Consider the following 13,426-nt stretch of genomic DNA (forward strand, 5'->3'; position numbering starts at 1 on the left):
GCGTGATGCTTGCGCCTCACACTCATAAACAACAAATTTGGCGCCATTCAGGTTGGTTGCCAGATTTTAAACCCGTAAAACCTCCCCAAATCTCAACCTCTAATAAAGATAATGTAAATAGCACTATGCCTAGTTTACTCCCAATATAGTTTTAGAATATTATAGTATTTAATCTTGTATTTATATGCTACAAAATAATTCAAAGTTTTAAAAAGCTACACTTTTCAAAGAACAATACAGTTATCTCTTATACAGTTTTAGAGACGAGTTTCTAAAACTGTATATATATATAAACTGCTTACTTTAAAAAGCACAGTCAGTCCTTCTGAAATACATTTTTCTTTATCCGTAGTAAGTTTACATAACTATAAGGCAGCAGATCTTAATTAAATGTTCAGTTTGGTTTTAGTTTCAATGCAAATCATAAACTTCCTATAGTTCTGATGTTTAACTTTAATTTAACTATAACTATGTATATGTATAAAATTATGGGGAAAATTTTATATTTATAAATAATAATAATAAAAATTAGTCTACCAGTCTAGTAGAACAATTTCACACTGATTTTGAGTCAATGAGTCAATTAGTCTGATCTGGAAGCTATTGAAGATATATAGTAAATAATGACTAAATAAATTGCTAAAAAATATAAAAAGGGTTCAAATTTTAAAAGAAAAATGTGTGTGGCTCATATAATCGGTTTTTTTCACACTGATTTTCAGTCAACTCAAAGTTTTTATTTTTACCCCGTTGTATCAGACATTAACAGCTAAAATATCTAATTTGTGAGAACAGAATTTTTATGTCTTCCTTTTTTCCTGGGGACCCAAACGCATCATTGTTCTTGGAGTTGTTAATAAAGTTGTTTCAAAGTCGTGACGTCATTTATTCCGCGTTGGCCTGGACGTGGCACCAAGGAGGAGCAGCGCCCACAGTTCTATCTGATCCGGTTCTTCTACGCCTGTTATTCGGTTCTGACAGCAGCCTCAGCGGGCTAAGCGCCTAAAAGCTCCCACCCTCGGCTTGTCATCGACCAAGGCTGCCTCTCTGGAAGACGTTGTTTATTAAAAATGGGTCTGACCATCTCGTCTCTGTTCTCCAGGCTGTTCGGGAAGAAACAGATGAGGATACTGATGGGTAAGCGCAGCTGCTAGGCTAACTAGCTCCCATCTGACCGGGCCAGTACCGGCGGCTGGCTGAAAGCGAACTCTACAGCAGTACTGCTGCTTTTCAACGGTCACACGTTACCCTGCCACCCGGTTTACGTTCGTGCTGATCTATGTTTTACTGCGACTTTTAAAGAAAACGGATCAAATCAAATCTAAGTTAGTTAGCAGACGCTAACGGTCAGAGCTAAACGGAAGGAGTGGTAGATCTGTTAAAACTGTCCGACTCAGTTAGTCTTTTTCTATTAATCTTCTGATCCAGTCAGAAATAATTAGAATCAAGTTGCTGTCAGTTTTAGAGACAGTTCTCTTAGTTTCTGTGTAGTTTTTTTTTGCTTTCAGAAATAGCAATCTACTTTATCTTTATGACTTTGTATAATTTTTCTCTTTTATTGATCCAGTTCTGTCATTCATCCATAAAATGAAGAAACTTCAGTTACTCTTAGTCTGTTGATCCAGTTGTGTTGGACTGGATCCACTTCGGGTTGCTTGTGTCCATTTGTTTGAGACTGGTTCCAGTTTTGAGTTGATCTCCCAATAGTCAGGATCCGCTGATAATCAGTAATAATAATAATCAGTAATGTCATAATATCAGAGGATCCAGACTATTGGTCTGGAGTATTTTCTTAATCCACTTGCATTACGATTTATATTTATTTTATAGCTAGTTTTGCGAGTCGAAGATCTGGACAATATCTCTAAATATATATTGTTTAACCATAATAAAGTTGCGGATGGGTTTTGTTTTTATGTGGTGTTTTTATTACTTTCAGGAAACTGAGTCCAGTTTCCTGAAAGTAACAGCAACAGCTTGCCTTGCAGTAAGAAGGTTTAGTTCTGGGTGAATTGTTGTTGTTTCTGGATGCTTTTCTGTTATTCTGGATTTGTGTCTCTGTCTATTCAGTAACTGATGGATTTAAAGAAAAGTAAAAAATTAGTTGCAAATATTTTAAAAATACTGAGTTTTCAGGGTGAAAAGTTACATAAGATGAAGTAGATCTGATCATCAATATGTTTGTGCATTTCCTGTGGTGTCCAACAGGAGTCAGTGTTTGGTCTAAATTATTCTTGTTACATAAATGGCCATTTAAGTTGGCTAAAATAATATAGTTGTTTTTGTGGAAGGGTGTGGGTGATGACTTAACATATGTGTTATTTAAACACCAGTAAATATGAGCCAAATGATCAGTGTAAGTAATCAGAAATGTTCTGCCTTTGCTTGTTTCAGTGGGTCTGGATGCAGCTGGAAAAACAACAATCCTGTACAAACTGAAACTCGGAGAGATCGTCACCACCATCCCAACTATCGGTGAGTTCAGATCGTCATGCCAGCAGCTAAATGCTCAAAAGTCAAAGGGGGAGGGGTGATGAGATGAAATATTGATTATTGGAAGAATTTGTTGTTACTGCGTTGTACCTTCATGAACTTCAGGGTTTATTTTTGTCCGTTAGGACAGAATCGGATCAGGAGTATCAGTAACCAACCAAATCAACCTGACTTCAGTTCTCTATTTGTTCATACTCTGGAACATTCATTTCCAAATCAGCCCTGCTTTATATTCACTTTTACCTTCCACTAAACTTTCCATTGATATGAGTGGATCCACCTCGTTTGCTTTTGCTCTTGCCGTTTTAATCTGCGTCTGACTGACTTCTCACTGTTCTGCCTTCATGAAGCCTCATTTTCAACTCCTCTGGGTTTTGGGTTGCCGATCAGGTATTGTTTGAGTTTTTCAGATGCTAATCAGCTGCTCCCAATGGTAAAAAACGATACCATGTTGCCATGGTTACGCATCATAACTCCCCAAACCAGAGGGGCTAGTCATCCAAACAAAGAGCAGGGCCTTGCAGAAAAGCCTTAAATGTAGAAAGTTTATCGAACCAAACAAAAGGTTTCCAACTTATTGTGACATTTTAGCAAAATGTGGATTCTTTTCTGGATTTAATATCTTCAGGAATAAATAGAGCGTCATCTGTGTAAATGGAAACTCTTTTCCCCAACCTGGTGTTTTAAAGACCATTTCACTGCATGCACTCAGTGAGAGACTAGCTCTGTTGTTATCACAAAAAAAGTGCAAACCTTTGTCAGTATTCCCCTAATGTCGAAAAAACACAATTGTGCAATTGCAATTGTTTCAATTAAATAAGAAATATAAACATAATCATGTGAATAAGTTTATTCATTAAAAACATCATCCTCCGACCACTTCCTGTTGTCTTCTTTGTCGTTTTTGCCAGTAGTAACATCCAGTTGTTGATTACATAACTTCTGTGTTGTGAAACAAGGGTTTCCATCCATCCATCCATCCATCCATCCATCCATCGACCGACTTACTCACTCAATCACTCATTGACTTACTTTCTGGATCCCTCCCAACCCTTGTCCCTAGTGGGGTTGGAAGGGTGCTGGTGCCTCCAGCAACGTTCCAGGCAATTGCAATTTAGCAAAATGCACCAATCTCAATACAGTCGAATAAAACCTCATCCTGGTGCAAAGACTTTCCATCGAAATTGGCGTGTTGCCACTAAGCTGATTTAGTTCTACAGTCAACGGAAACGTTGACCTGACCTGGCGCTCGCTAACGGCTGCCTGTTTCAGGTTTTAACGTGGAGACGGTGGAATACAAGAACATCTGCTTCACGGTGTGGGATGTCGGCGGCCAGGACAAGATCCGACCTCTGTGGAGGCACTACTTCCAGAACACGCAGGTACGCCCCCCGCAGGCGCAGGCTCAAACTGCGGCTACCGACGTTCTGACCCGGTTCTTCTCCTGCAGGGTCTGATCTTCGTGGTGGACAGCAACGACAGAGAGAGAGTGGCCGAGTCGGCGGAGGAACTCTCCAAGATGGTGAGTGATCAGTAGATCTGGACATGATCTGTCATCGATGACATCACAGGTCACATGACTCCGTCTCCCTCAGATCCAGGAAGATGAGCTGAAGGACGCCGTCCTTCTGGTGTTTGCAAACAAACAGGATCTTCCCAACGCCATGGGGGTCAGCGAACTCACCGACAAACTGGGCCTGCACAGCCTGCGCAGCAGAACCGTAAGGATGGGTTTACAATCACCACCTGCAGAACAGGAGCTGTGGGAAGCTTAGCATAGGATGGTATAGAGAGTAATCGATTATTGAAATAATCGTCAACTATTTTACGATTAATCAGACTCAAGAAAGGTCATCTGCTGAAACGACACATTCAGAGCAGCCAAAACAAAAACAAAAAAAACAATTTTACTGAAAAGTTTCATTTTGTTTATATTCTATAAAGAAAAACTCAAATTAGCACATTTTGCTATCCAATTATTAATCAGGTAATCCATAAAATAATCCCTACATTGTATTGGCATTAAGATGCCAATCATCGCTACAAATGATCAATCATTCACTAAAGGAATGCTCTGCTGCATTTTAGGCAATAAATTAGATTAGATTTAGTTTTAATTTAATTATTTGTATGTTTTAATAAATTTTTAATATTTTGTAGAAAAAGCTTAAATTAAAAAATCTATTAACTGAAATAACTCCTAGTTTCAGTGAGTATTTAGCTCATTTAAGCAATTAGTTTTTTTTCCTGTCATCTGAAACACTTTTTTCACATTATTATTTATTAAATGTTATAAATAATCATTTTTATCTTATTGCCACAAACCCAGAGCTATCAAAATATCTTCCAGTCCTGTTGAAAATTAAAGTTTATCATTCTTTTGGAGGGCGAGATTGAATTATTATGTCATTATTAATATATTACTTAAAAATGGTCTCAAAATAATAATACAATTTATTACAAGAGTTTCTGGGACAGTTAATCGTCCAGTAAAACTTGTCATTGTGACGTTTAAACACATTATTCCATTTCTTCAGCGCTAGTTGAGACTTCTGCCTCCTGGTGGCTATAATGTGCATTACACACCTGGTAAAATGTGACACAAAACACAAATCTCTCCAGTTCATGTCTCCTACAGATTATTTGAAGCTTTGGCAGTTATTCTCTAATTCAGAGTGTTAGAAATTTGGTTGTTTGTGCAATAAAACTGTTTTCTATCCCTTTTGGCAGAAATGATGCAACCAACATTTCACGTCTTTCCTTCCTCTTGTGACAGGACTTTTTGAAACACTTTTTATTGAAGTGTTACAAAGAGCCACTTTTTTTTCTAGCATTTTTTATATGTTCTGCTGTAATATTTTTGCGAGTTCTGTTAGCGCTTCAGTAGTGAGAGTTGTCCTTATTTGTATTTCCTGTTAGAAATGTATAGTATGCTGCGTTTCTTAAAGCTGCAGTATGTAACTTTAATTTATTTTTACATATTTGTTGAAACAGTTTGTTATGAGACAGATAATCTGTGGAAAAAATTGAGTTCCTCAGTATTCTCCCAGTGCTCCCAGTTCTAACTAGAATCAACCAATCAGAGCCAGGAGGCGGGTCTTAATGCTGACAATCACCCTTTGTGCTCTGCTCTTTTAGAGGTGCAGGTCCTGGGAATTCTGAATCAATTCAAAAACCGAGATTAGTTACTTAATTTTTTGTAAATTTATATTTTGAATAATTCTGTGATACTTTTGTTGTGTAATTAAAAAAAAAAAGGCAGTCAGCTAAGCTAACCTGATGCTGGTCATTTAAGTTACAGAATATTATTCACAAACCTGTTTTTGCTACAATATAAACAGATTCGATACACTATGGAAACCATTTGAATTGTTTAAATAAATGTTTTTGTTTTCATCGTCTTTTCTTCTCATCAGTCACATAATTTAAACAGGATCTCTTGGCTGTTTGAATAGAAAAATTGGTTTCTGCATCAAATCGTGACCCTCAAAGTTGGAGTCAAATCAATAGTGAAAGATTTGCATCTCAGACTGCTACGTTGCAGCTAGCTTAGCCTGTTGTGAATGCTAAGGCTAGTTAGCATGTCCACTGATAACTGTCAATAAATGGTTTAAGACGTTTTTCCACCCTTAGCACATTGAGCAGAGTGTACATGATGCTGGTTGACAGCGGTAAGACCCACCCACTGGCTCAGGGAGGAAGTAAAGATGAATCTTTTCAGATTCCTTCCTCATTTTAAACCGTCACAATTTTAACAAATAAGTAAAAATCAGGTTTTAATAAAAGGCACAAACGGCAGCTTTAACGGTGAATGGATTCTGGTTCTGATGGGTTTGTTTCTGGTTCCAGTGGCACGTCCAGGCCACCTGCGCCACTCAGGGGACGGGTCTCTACGAGGGTCTGGACTGGCTGTCCAATGAGCTGTCGAAACGCTAGACGCCCACAGGAAGCAGCAGGATGATGTCACCGTGTACAAACCGAGGAGGGAGGATGAGGAGAATTTCACAGGACTGTTTCTGGGTTGTTGTTTTTTTTTTAAATTATAAATGTATCTGTAGGAGGAAGTGATGTCATGGACTCTGAGCTCACCTGGTTTCCCATCATCCTCTTCTATTGTTTGTTAGGTCTGTTTGTTTTGTTTTAATCTGTTTTAACTCCAGATCATGTGACAGGATGTTGTAGGGAAAGGGGGCGGGGCTTACGACAGGTGACAGTTACCTGGTCATGTGACTCATTCCACAGAGCCGACCTGACGGCCTCCTCATTCCTTATCAGTGTGAAGAGGAAGAAACACAGACGCAACGATGCAATAAAGGTTTTTTTTTCTTCTCAAATCTCTCTAGTGCAAACTTTTTCACTAAATTTCACCTTGACCTTTGACCCTCTTTTGATTTTTTTTTAAAAATTCCAAGGATGAAACGATGCACACAGGTTGTTTTAGCATCTGTGGACTAAATATAGTCAAGAGTTTATTCCATTTAATGAACAGAAAAAAATAGGATTTTTCAGTAATTATCTTGCTGATCAATAATCAGAACCAATTTTGATTTGCAAATGATCCCATATGTGGTTTTAACTAAAAGCAGCTCATTTAAGGAGAGTTTGAACAAACCCTGCATGGGATTGGTGCATCAGAAGATTATGATATAATCTAAGAACCAAGGAATCAGTTCAAACTTTCAATATTAGGAATCAGTTGATCAAGAATCTGAACAATTTCATTAATTCACTTGGAGTTACGTTTGTTCAGGATATGGATTGAGTAGAAGAATGAGGAGGAAATAGAAAAACAGGAACTGGTTCAAAGGAAGCACCTGCTCAAAAAGATAAGTTTAGAGTGAAGAAACATTCAGCTCAGAAGAATCTTCAAAAAAGAACTGGCTCAAAGAAAAATGTCGAAACCCAGGAATCGGTTCAAAGGATATTTAAAAAAAATAAGAATAATTTCAGACTGGGGTCCAGGGTGACCCCGCCTCTCGCCCAGAACGTAGCTGGAGAGGAATCAACAACCATCCCGACCCCATTAGGGACAAGGGTCAACAGAAAATGGATGGATGGAATAAGTTCAAAGAAAGTCAGTTTTAAAAGAATCAGTTCAAAAGGAAGAATCTTCTAAAACAGGAACTGGTTCAAGTAAGAATCAGCTGCTCTGATATGTGTCTGCTCAGATTATGCTAAGCTATAAGGACTTTATGAAAAGCAACCAAGATAAACTAAAATCCCTAAAAACTATTGAGAAGTGATTAAGACATTTCTTAAAGCTCACCAAAGGGAAAATATATAAAAAATGAGCTATTTTTCCATCATTAGGCGACAGTCAGTCCCTGAGAGTTATTCTGGAACTTCTACATAAATTTCATCAGTAACTTGATTCAGGATCTCATTTAAATTTCCACAGAAAACTGGCAGTGAAAGCAGAAGATCAAGTTTCAAACTTTATTTTACAGACAACATAAACAAAAATAAATCACAAAATGACGCCATCGCCTTCGCTCCGGTTGACGTTCTACACGTTGATTGGTTCATGCTGGTTGTTCTGACGTTTGACCACAAACACTTTCTGACCTGAAATCGTCACTACGTACACAAAATCCTCCAGGATTACTGCAAACATCAAGCGCGCAGGCTGGTTAGCTGCTGAGCCAATCAGATCTCTCTCTGGTGAAAGCGAGCGTCTTTGTTACCTGACATGCGTTTGAACGGCGCGTCTGTTGAGCCGGATAACCGGAAGCGGCAGGCCGTCCGGACCATCTGCATCATCACACCTGCAGTGTGCTCATCGTTCTCCAGCTCACCTGCAGACTGAACAGGTGAGGAGTTCTGTCAGAACCAGCCTTTATCGAGGCGGATTAGCATTGCTTTCCAACAGCCGATGCTGTCAACAAAGTATGGGAGTACAATGTTGGAAAAATGTCACTATAGTAAATTGTTTTAAATAAAGATGTCACAGACACTTTTTAAAAAACTAAAATGTAACTTCAAACCATTCCTTTATAAAACAGTCACCAGAAAATAAATTATATATACAAAAATCACAAAACACAAAAGGCATAATTATCAAAATGAAAAGAAATCAAAGCTTGAAATATGTCTGTTTTAATAAATAGATAAAATTTAAGAAAAAATATAATTAAATATAAAATATAATTATAATTCAAAATGTATTTGAATAAACTAATAATACAAAAAGGAAGTCAAAATAATGCCAGAATTCATAGTATTATCATTTATTTCTAGACAGTTTTACTTTATTCTCGTAATTTTATTATTTTTATTTTCTGAGGGTGACTGCAATACATAGTTTCACTTTCTGAAATTAGTAAGATTTTTTGTTTTTTTGTTTTTGCATAATATTTTAATAATTTTTGAGCTGAATTCGTGGGAACATCTCTCCTGGATTTCCTCAACACATCAGTAAGTTTAAATGTTAATGTTGTGAGTAATTTACGTTTCCCACATTATGCAACACTGTTTTCTAACAAACACCTAAATTTCTAAATCAATTTTAAGCCTAAGTCTACCTGGTTGCAAGTTTTCCAACAAAAAGTTAATTTCAGAATCACATTGCCACAAAACGTTGCTTTATTTTCAACCATGTTTCAATCAGCTTGCTGTAGAAGATGTCGATAGAGAAATCTGGCACTTTTGGTTTTCTATACACTGTGTTCTGTACTTTGAATAAGTGGTTAAAGGTGGAGAAACTCGTGTTCTTCCCCAAACTCACAGCCAGAACTCCGTCCTCACTGATGACCAGGTACCCGAGCTGGTCTGGAATCCGCTCCAGACCCGCAGTCAGAGCCGCCGTGGCCTGGAAAAAAAAACAACCAAACAAAAAAAGGCTTCTGTGAACGTCTCATCAGCTTCCAAAGAAACAAAACGCAGAAAATATGAAGTTTAAACCCTCACCATACTGTACGTTCTCTGCTCCGGTCTGTTGTCCAAACTGCAGCTTCACTTCCGCTTGCTGCCGCTGCGTGACCCTCACGTGACCACTGACGCACCAGCTCACATGATCAAGCCTGCTGATCCGAACCGTCTCTCCGTGGTGCTACTGGACCAAAGCAGCTGGCTATGGCGGGTCGAGGCAAACTGATCGCCGTGATCGGGGACGAAGACACGGTGACGGGCTTTCTGCTCGGTGGAATCGGGGAGCTGAACAAGAACCGAAAGCCGAACTTCCTGGTGGTGGAGAAGGACACGAGCATCGCGGAGATCGAGGAGACGTTCAAGTGAGGCCCGATACACTGTTATACTCACATCTACACACCAGAAACCTCTCATTTTAAATTTATACAAAATTAAAATAGACTTCAGGTGTAATCAACAATAATCAGACAACATTGTTGATGAGAATATTAAATATGTAAAATCCTGAATGGAATCTGGAGTGGCTTGTGGTTCGGGCCCACAAGCTCCTCCCCAACTCATACACTTCATGTTTTAATGATTTTAGTTTCTATAATCTGTTTTTTTGGTGTAATTTGGAAGAGAGTCTATAATTATATTAATTACGACACATAAATGAAAACTGTAAATTTAACCAAAATGCTAGCATGTTTGTTATTTATACCAGACTCTCTTCAAAATGAAACACTTTTTAAGATTAATTGATTGTTGATCACATATAAAGCTTTATGTTCAATCAGAATGACCTCATTCTATGTATTGGTAGTATTGTAAATATTCGTCTGATATTGCATTGTTCTGATTATATTTTTTCCATTTGGTTGTCAAAGTAAAATGATTTCCTAAGGATTTTGGCGCAACATGGGTATGGAATACCTTCAGAGTCAAAAATAACAGTGCAATGAAAGTGTTTTATTATTTCAGTTATTTATTTTAAAAATTCAATGAATGTATTCCAACTTCCTGAACAGATTCCTGACTTTGAATCTGTTATTCTTGAGCAGATTACCTACTCTGAGCTGATTCTTGAACAAATTCCTAATTCTGCATACAATCTTCCTGACTGAAATCTGATTCTGAATCTTAGGGGTTTTTTAAATTCTTGAACAAATGACTAATTCTTGAATGGATTTCTAATTCTGAACTTGGTCTTGAACTAAGATTCCCGACTTAAATCTGATTCTTGGCTGTGAAGAGATTTTTTTTTTTACATTTGAACAGATTCATAGATCTAAATTAGTTCCTCTTATTTGAATTGTTTGGACATTTGTTTCTTCCTGCAGGAGCTTGCTGGCGCGGAACGACATCGCCATCATTCTGATCAACCAGTTTATCGCTGAGATGATCCGGCACGCCATCGACGCCCACATGCAGTCGATCCCGGCGGTGCTGGAGATCCCGTCCAAAGAGCATCCGTATGACGCATCCAAGGACTCCATCCTGCGCCGGGCCAAGGGCATGTTTTCCGCAGAGGATTTCCGATAAACGGCTGATAAACGAGCTGAGTGTGTTGATCCGCTGGCATGTCGTCTGAGATTTCCAGGAACTGGATGCTCAGTCTTCATGTGACTGAGTGTCGTCTTGTTTTTTTTGTGTGTGTGTATTTCTGCAGTTGTTCTCCTCCCATCAGTGTTTGTGCAGATGTGTTAACTTATAAAATTGTAACAGATGTTGGAATTAATAAAATATATTTGTGATTGTGGAGTTCATTGTTTATATTTTGTGAGAGAAGGTAACATATCAACTGCGCTTAAAAATTCTTTTCTAAACAAACTCATTTATTTTGATCAGTACATGTAATATTCTTAACTCCTTTAAAGCCGCAGTATTTAACTTTTACAAAAATAAGTTTTTCCATATTTGTTAAAACTGTCACCATGTCAAGGCAGTATGTTACGGGACAGATAATCTGTGAAAGGATCCATCTCCTCCACCTCCTCTGACTGTTATTTCTGTCTGAATTATTGAACCATTTTCAACCAGCAACAACCAATCACGGCCAGAAGGCGGGTCTTAGTGCTGTCAATCATCCTCATGTACTGCTGATAAAAATGTGCTAATGGTGGAAAAACAAGCCACTGTTACTGGAAAACCATTTATGCACTCCCTTTGCTAACTATGCTAACTAATCTCACAGCAATCACTCAGAGTGATTGACAGCACTAAGACCTGCCTCCTGGCTCTGATTGGCTGTTTCTCATTGGCACTGGGATTAGGCAGAGGATATTTATTCACTGATAGTTTGTCTCATACCATATTGTCACTACATTGTGTCAGTTTTAACAAAACATGTTTTATAAAAGATACTGAACTTTTGAGATCTGACTACACAGTTATCAAATCATAATTCCTCCACCACCATGCTTAATAATTAAGGTTTTCTCCAAAAAGACTTGATTTATGTGGGTATAATCTTCAAAAAGTAATGCTGAAGTACTCTTTGGTGTGAAGACACTTTTTTTTACCACTCTTAACAAGGTTTGTTAAAAAAAAAATTAATGATCCTGTTTAGATACTCTTACCCTGGAGTGAACTGGCTTGGGAAATTACTTTTCCTTCATTAATCCTTGTGAAATAGTAATGATTGAAGCAGGACCAGGTCCAGACAAAATAAAAACTAGTACTGAGAACACCAACACAAAGGAACTTCATCATTAAGCTTCTGTCCTTCAGCTGAAGTTCAGAAAAACATGAGCTGACCCTCAATGGAGGACAGGAAACTGATGCTGAAGTGTTGTGCAACCCCAGGATCTTCAGTCCAGCAGAGGCCAAACAGGAACTATTTCTTCTTAAAGGTTTGTCACAATATCAGAAAGTACAAACTGTTCTCAATCAAAAATAATGCACTCGATTAATTTTTCATTGGGAATGAATAAAATATCTTCTATTCTATTACAGTGTGTGTAACAGGGTTTCATTTTAACAGTATTACAGATGTGAGGTTTGTCAAAATTTTATTTATTTTTTGAATAAATTTATTTTAGACAAGAAGTTATTTCTTCAGATTTTTATCGGTGTTTTAAGTTTTGTTACGCTGCTCTTGACGGTTGGTGGTTACCATGGCAACCAATAACTGCAGGTTCCTCCCCCTTGGTAACTAACCGCTGTGTTTTCTTTAGAAATGTTATATTTTCACACATATTTTAGACAAATTTAATAATATACTGTGTTTCATAGTAATTTTGTTGTGTTTTCTATGTTTTTAACTGCTGTCATTATTAATGTTGTCCATTTTAGCTATGTTTAATTTTACTGCTAACTGCTACTAACTGCTGCTGCTAACAGCTCATTGGGAATTATTCCTTTGTAGTTTGCTTTATCTTTGACTTTTACACGTGTGATTTAGTAATGTTAAAGGTGAGATTAGTTATGTAGATTAATGATATACATTTATGTTAAGTACGATCACAATCAGCCCTTTCCTCTGTTGCTGTCTGTAATTGTGGGGCTGAAGCTGCAGGACTGATGTTAACCACCAATTTAATTTCCTCTTTTGTTAGAATAAATACAGGGAACCTTGTGAAGTCAACCTATTGAACCTGAGCCGAACATTGAGGGGTTATAAATGAACAACACAAAACTGATCTCAGATCAGATGGAGGGAGTATAAATCCCTTCCGTTGGCTGGAGCTGCGTCAGACTGCCGCTCTGCTTCCCACCATGATGCTGTTACTTATGATGATGATGATGATGATGATGGCTACTTTTACATCCGCTGGTCCTCTTCCTGCTCCACTTGAGCACTTCAGGTGAGACTCAACCTGGAACAACCTCGGTTTATCTGTGGAGTTCTGCTGCTCTGACAGATGAGATAAGACTTTTGTTGTTGTTTTCTGTCTGCAGTGAGTCCAAAATGAAGGATGACAGGAACTCCACTGAGATTCCTCACCGATCCCAAAATGAAACAAGCTTCTCCAGGTGAGTCATATTGACGTTATGGAGGTTTTCATAATTGTAATAAAAACACTTAACTAAAGTTAAGTTTTAGCTAAAACAACAACAGTTGTATTTCATCTACATCTATATT

The 13,426-nt window shown here is 37.8% G+C and overlaps 3 protein-coding genes across 3 annotated transcripts; 2 read left to right on the top strand and 1 right to left on the bottom strand.

The window, feature by feature from the left end:
- The first annotated feature begins 882 nt into the window (after positions 1 to 882).
- On the top strand, positions 883 to 6,827 carry LOC122826644 (ADP-ribosylation factor 4). Its single transcript, XM_044108765.1, has 6 exons — positions 883 to 1,137; positions 2,395 to 2,475; positions 3,766 to 3,875; positions 3,944 to 4,015; positions 4,089 to 4,214; positions 6,343 to 6,827. Exons 1-6 carry the CDS (start codon positions 1,071 to 1,073, stop codon positions 6,427 to 6,429), a joined length of 543 nt encoding a protein of 180 aa, XP_043964700.1. The 5' UTR covers positions 883 to 1,070; the 3' UTR covers positions 6,430 to 6,827.
- Positions 6,828 to 7,915: 1,088 nt separating this feature from the next.
- On the bottom strand, positions 7,916 to 9,530 carry lamtor4 (late endosomal/lysosomal adaptor, MAPK and MTOR activator 4). The gene is made up of 4 exons (XM_044108768.1): positions 9,400 to 9,530; positions 9,218 to 9,301; positions 8,178 to 8,295; positions 7,916 to 8,097 (listed from the first exon to the last, which is right to left on the bottom strand). The coding sequence occupies exons 1-4, from the start codon at positions 9,400 to 9,402 to the stop codon at positions 8,000 to 8,002; spliced, it is 303 nt and encodes a 100-aa protein (XP_043964703.1). The 5' UTR covers positions 9,403 to 9,530; the 3' UTR covers positions 7,916 to 7,999.
- Positions 9,531 to 9,551: 21 nt separating this feature from the next.
- Positions 9,552 to 11,103, top strand: atp6v1f (ATPase H+ transporting V1 subunit F). Its single transcript, XM_044108766.1, has 2 exons — positions 9,552 to 9,722; positions 10,683 to 11,103. Exons 1-2 carry the CDS (start codon positions 9,565 to 9,567, stop codon positions 10,882 to 10,884), a joined length of 360 nt encoding a protein of 119 aa, XP_043964701.1. The 5' UTR covers positions 9,552 to 9,564; the 3' UTR covers positions 10,885 to 11,103.
- The last annotated feature ends 2,323 nt before the right edge of the window (positions 11,104 to 13,426 follow it).

This window comes from Gambusia affinis, linkage group LG23 (assembly GCF_019740435.1).
Source record: "Gambusia affinis linkage group LG23, SWU_Gaff_1.0, whole genome shotgun sequence".
In the NCBI taxonomy this organism is placed as follows: Eukaryota; Metazoa; Chordata; class Actinopteri; order Cyprinodontiformes; family Poeciliidae; genus Gambusia; species Gambusia affinis.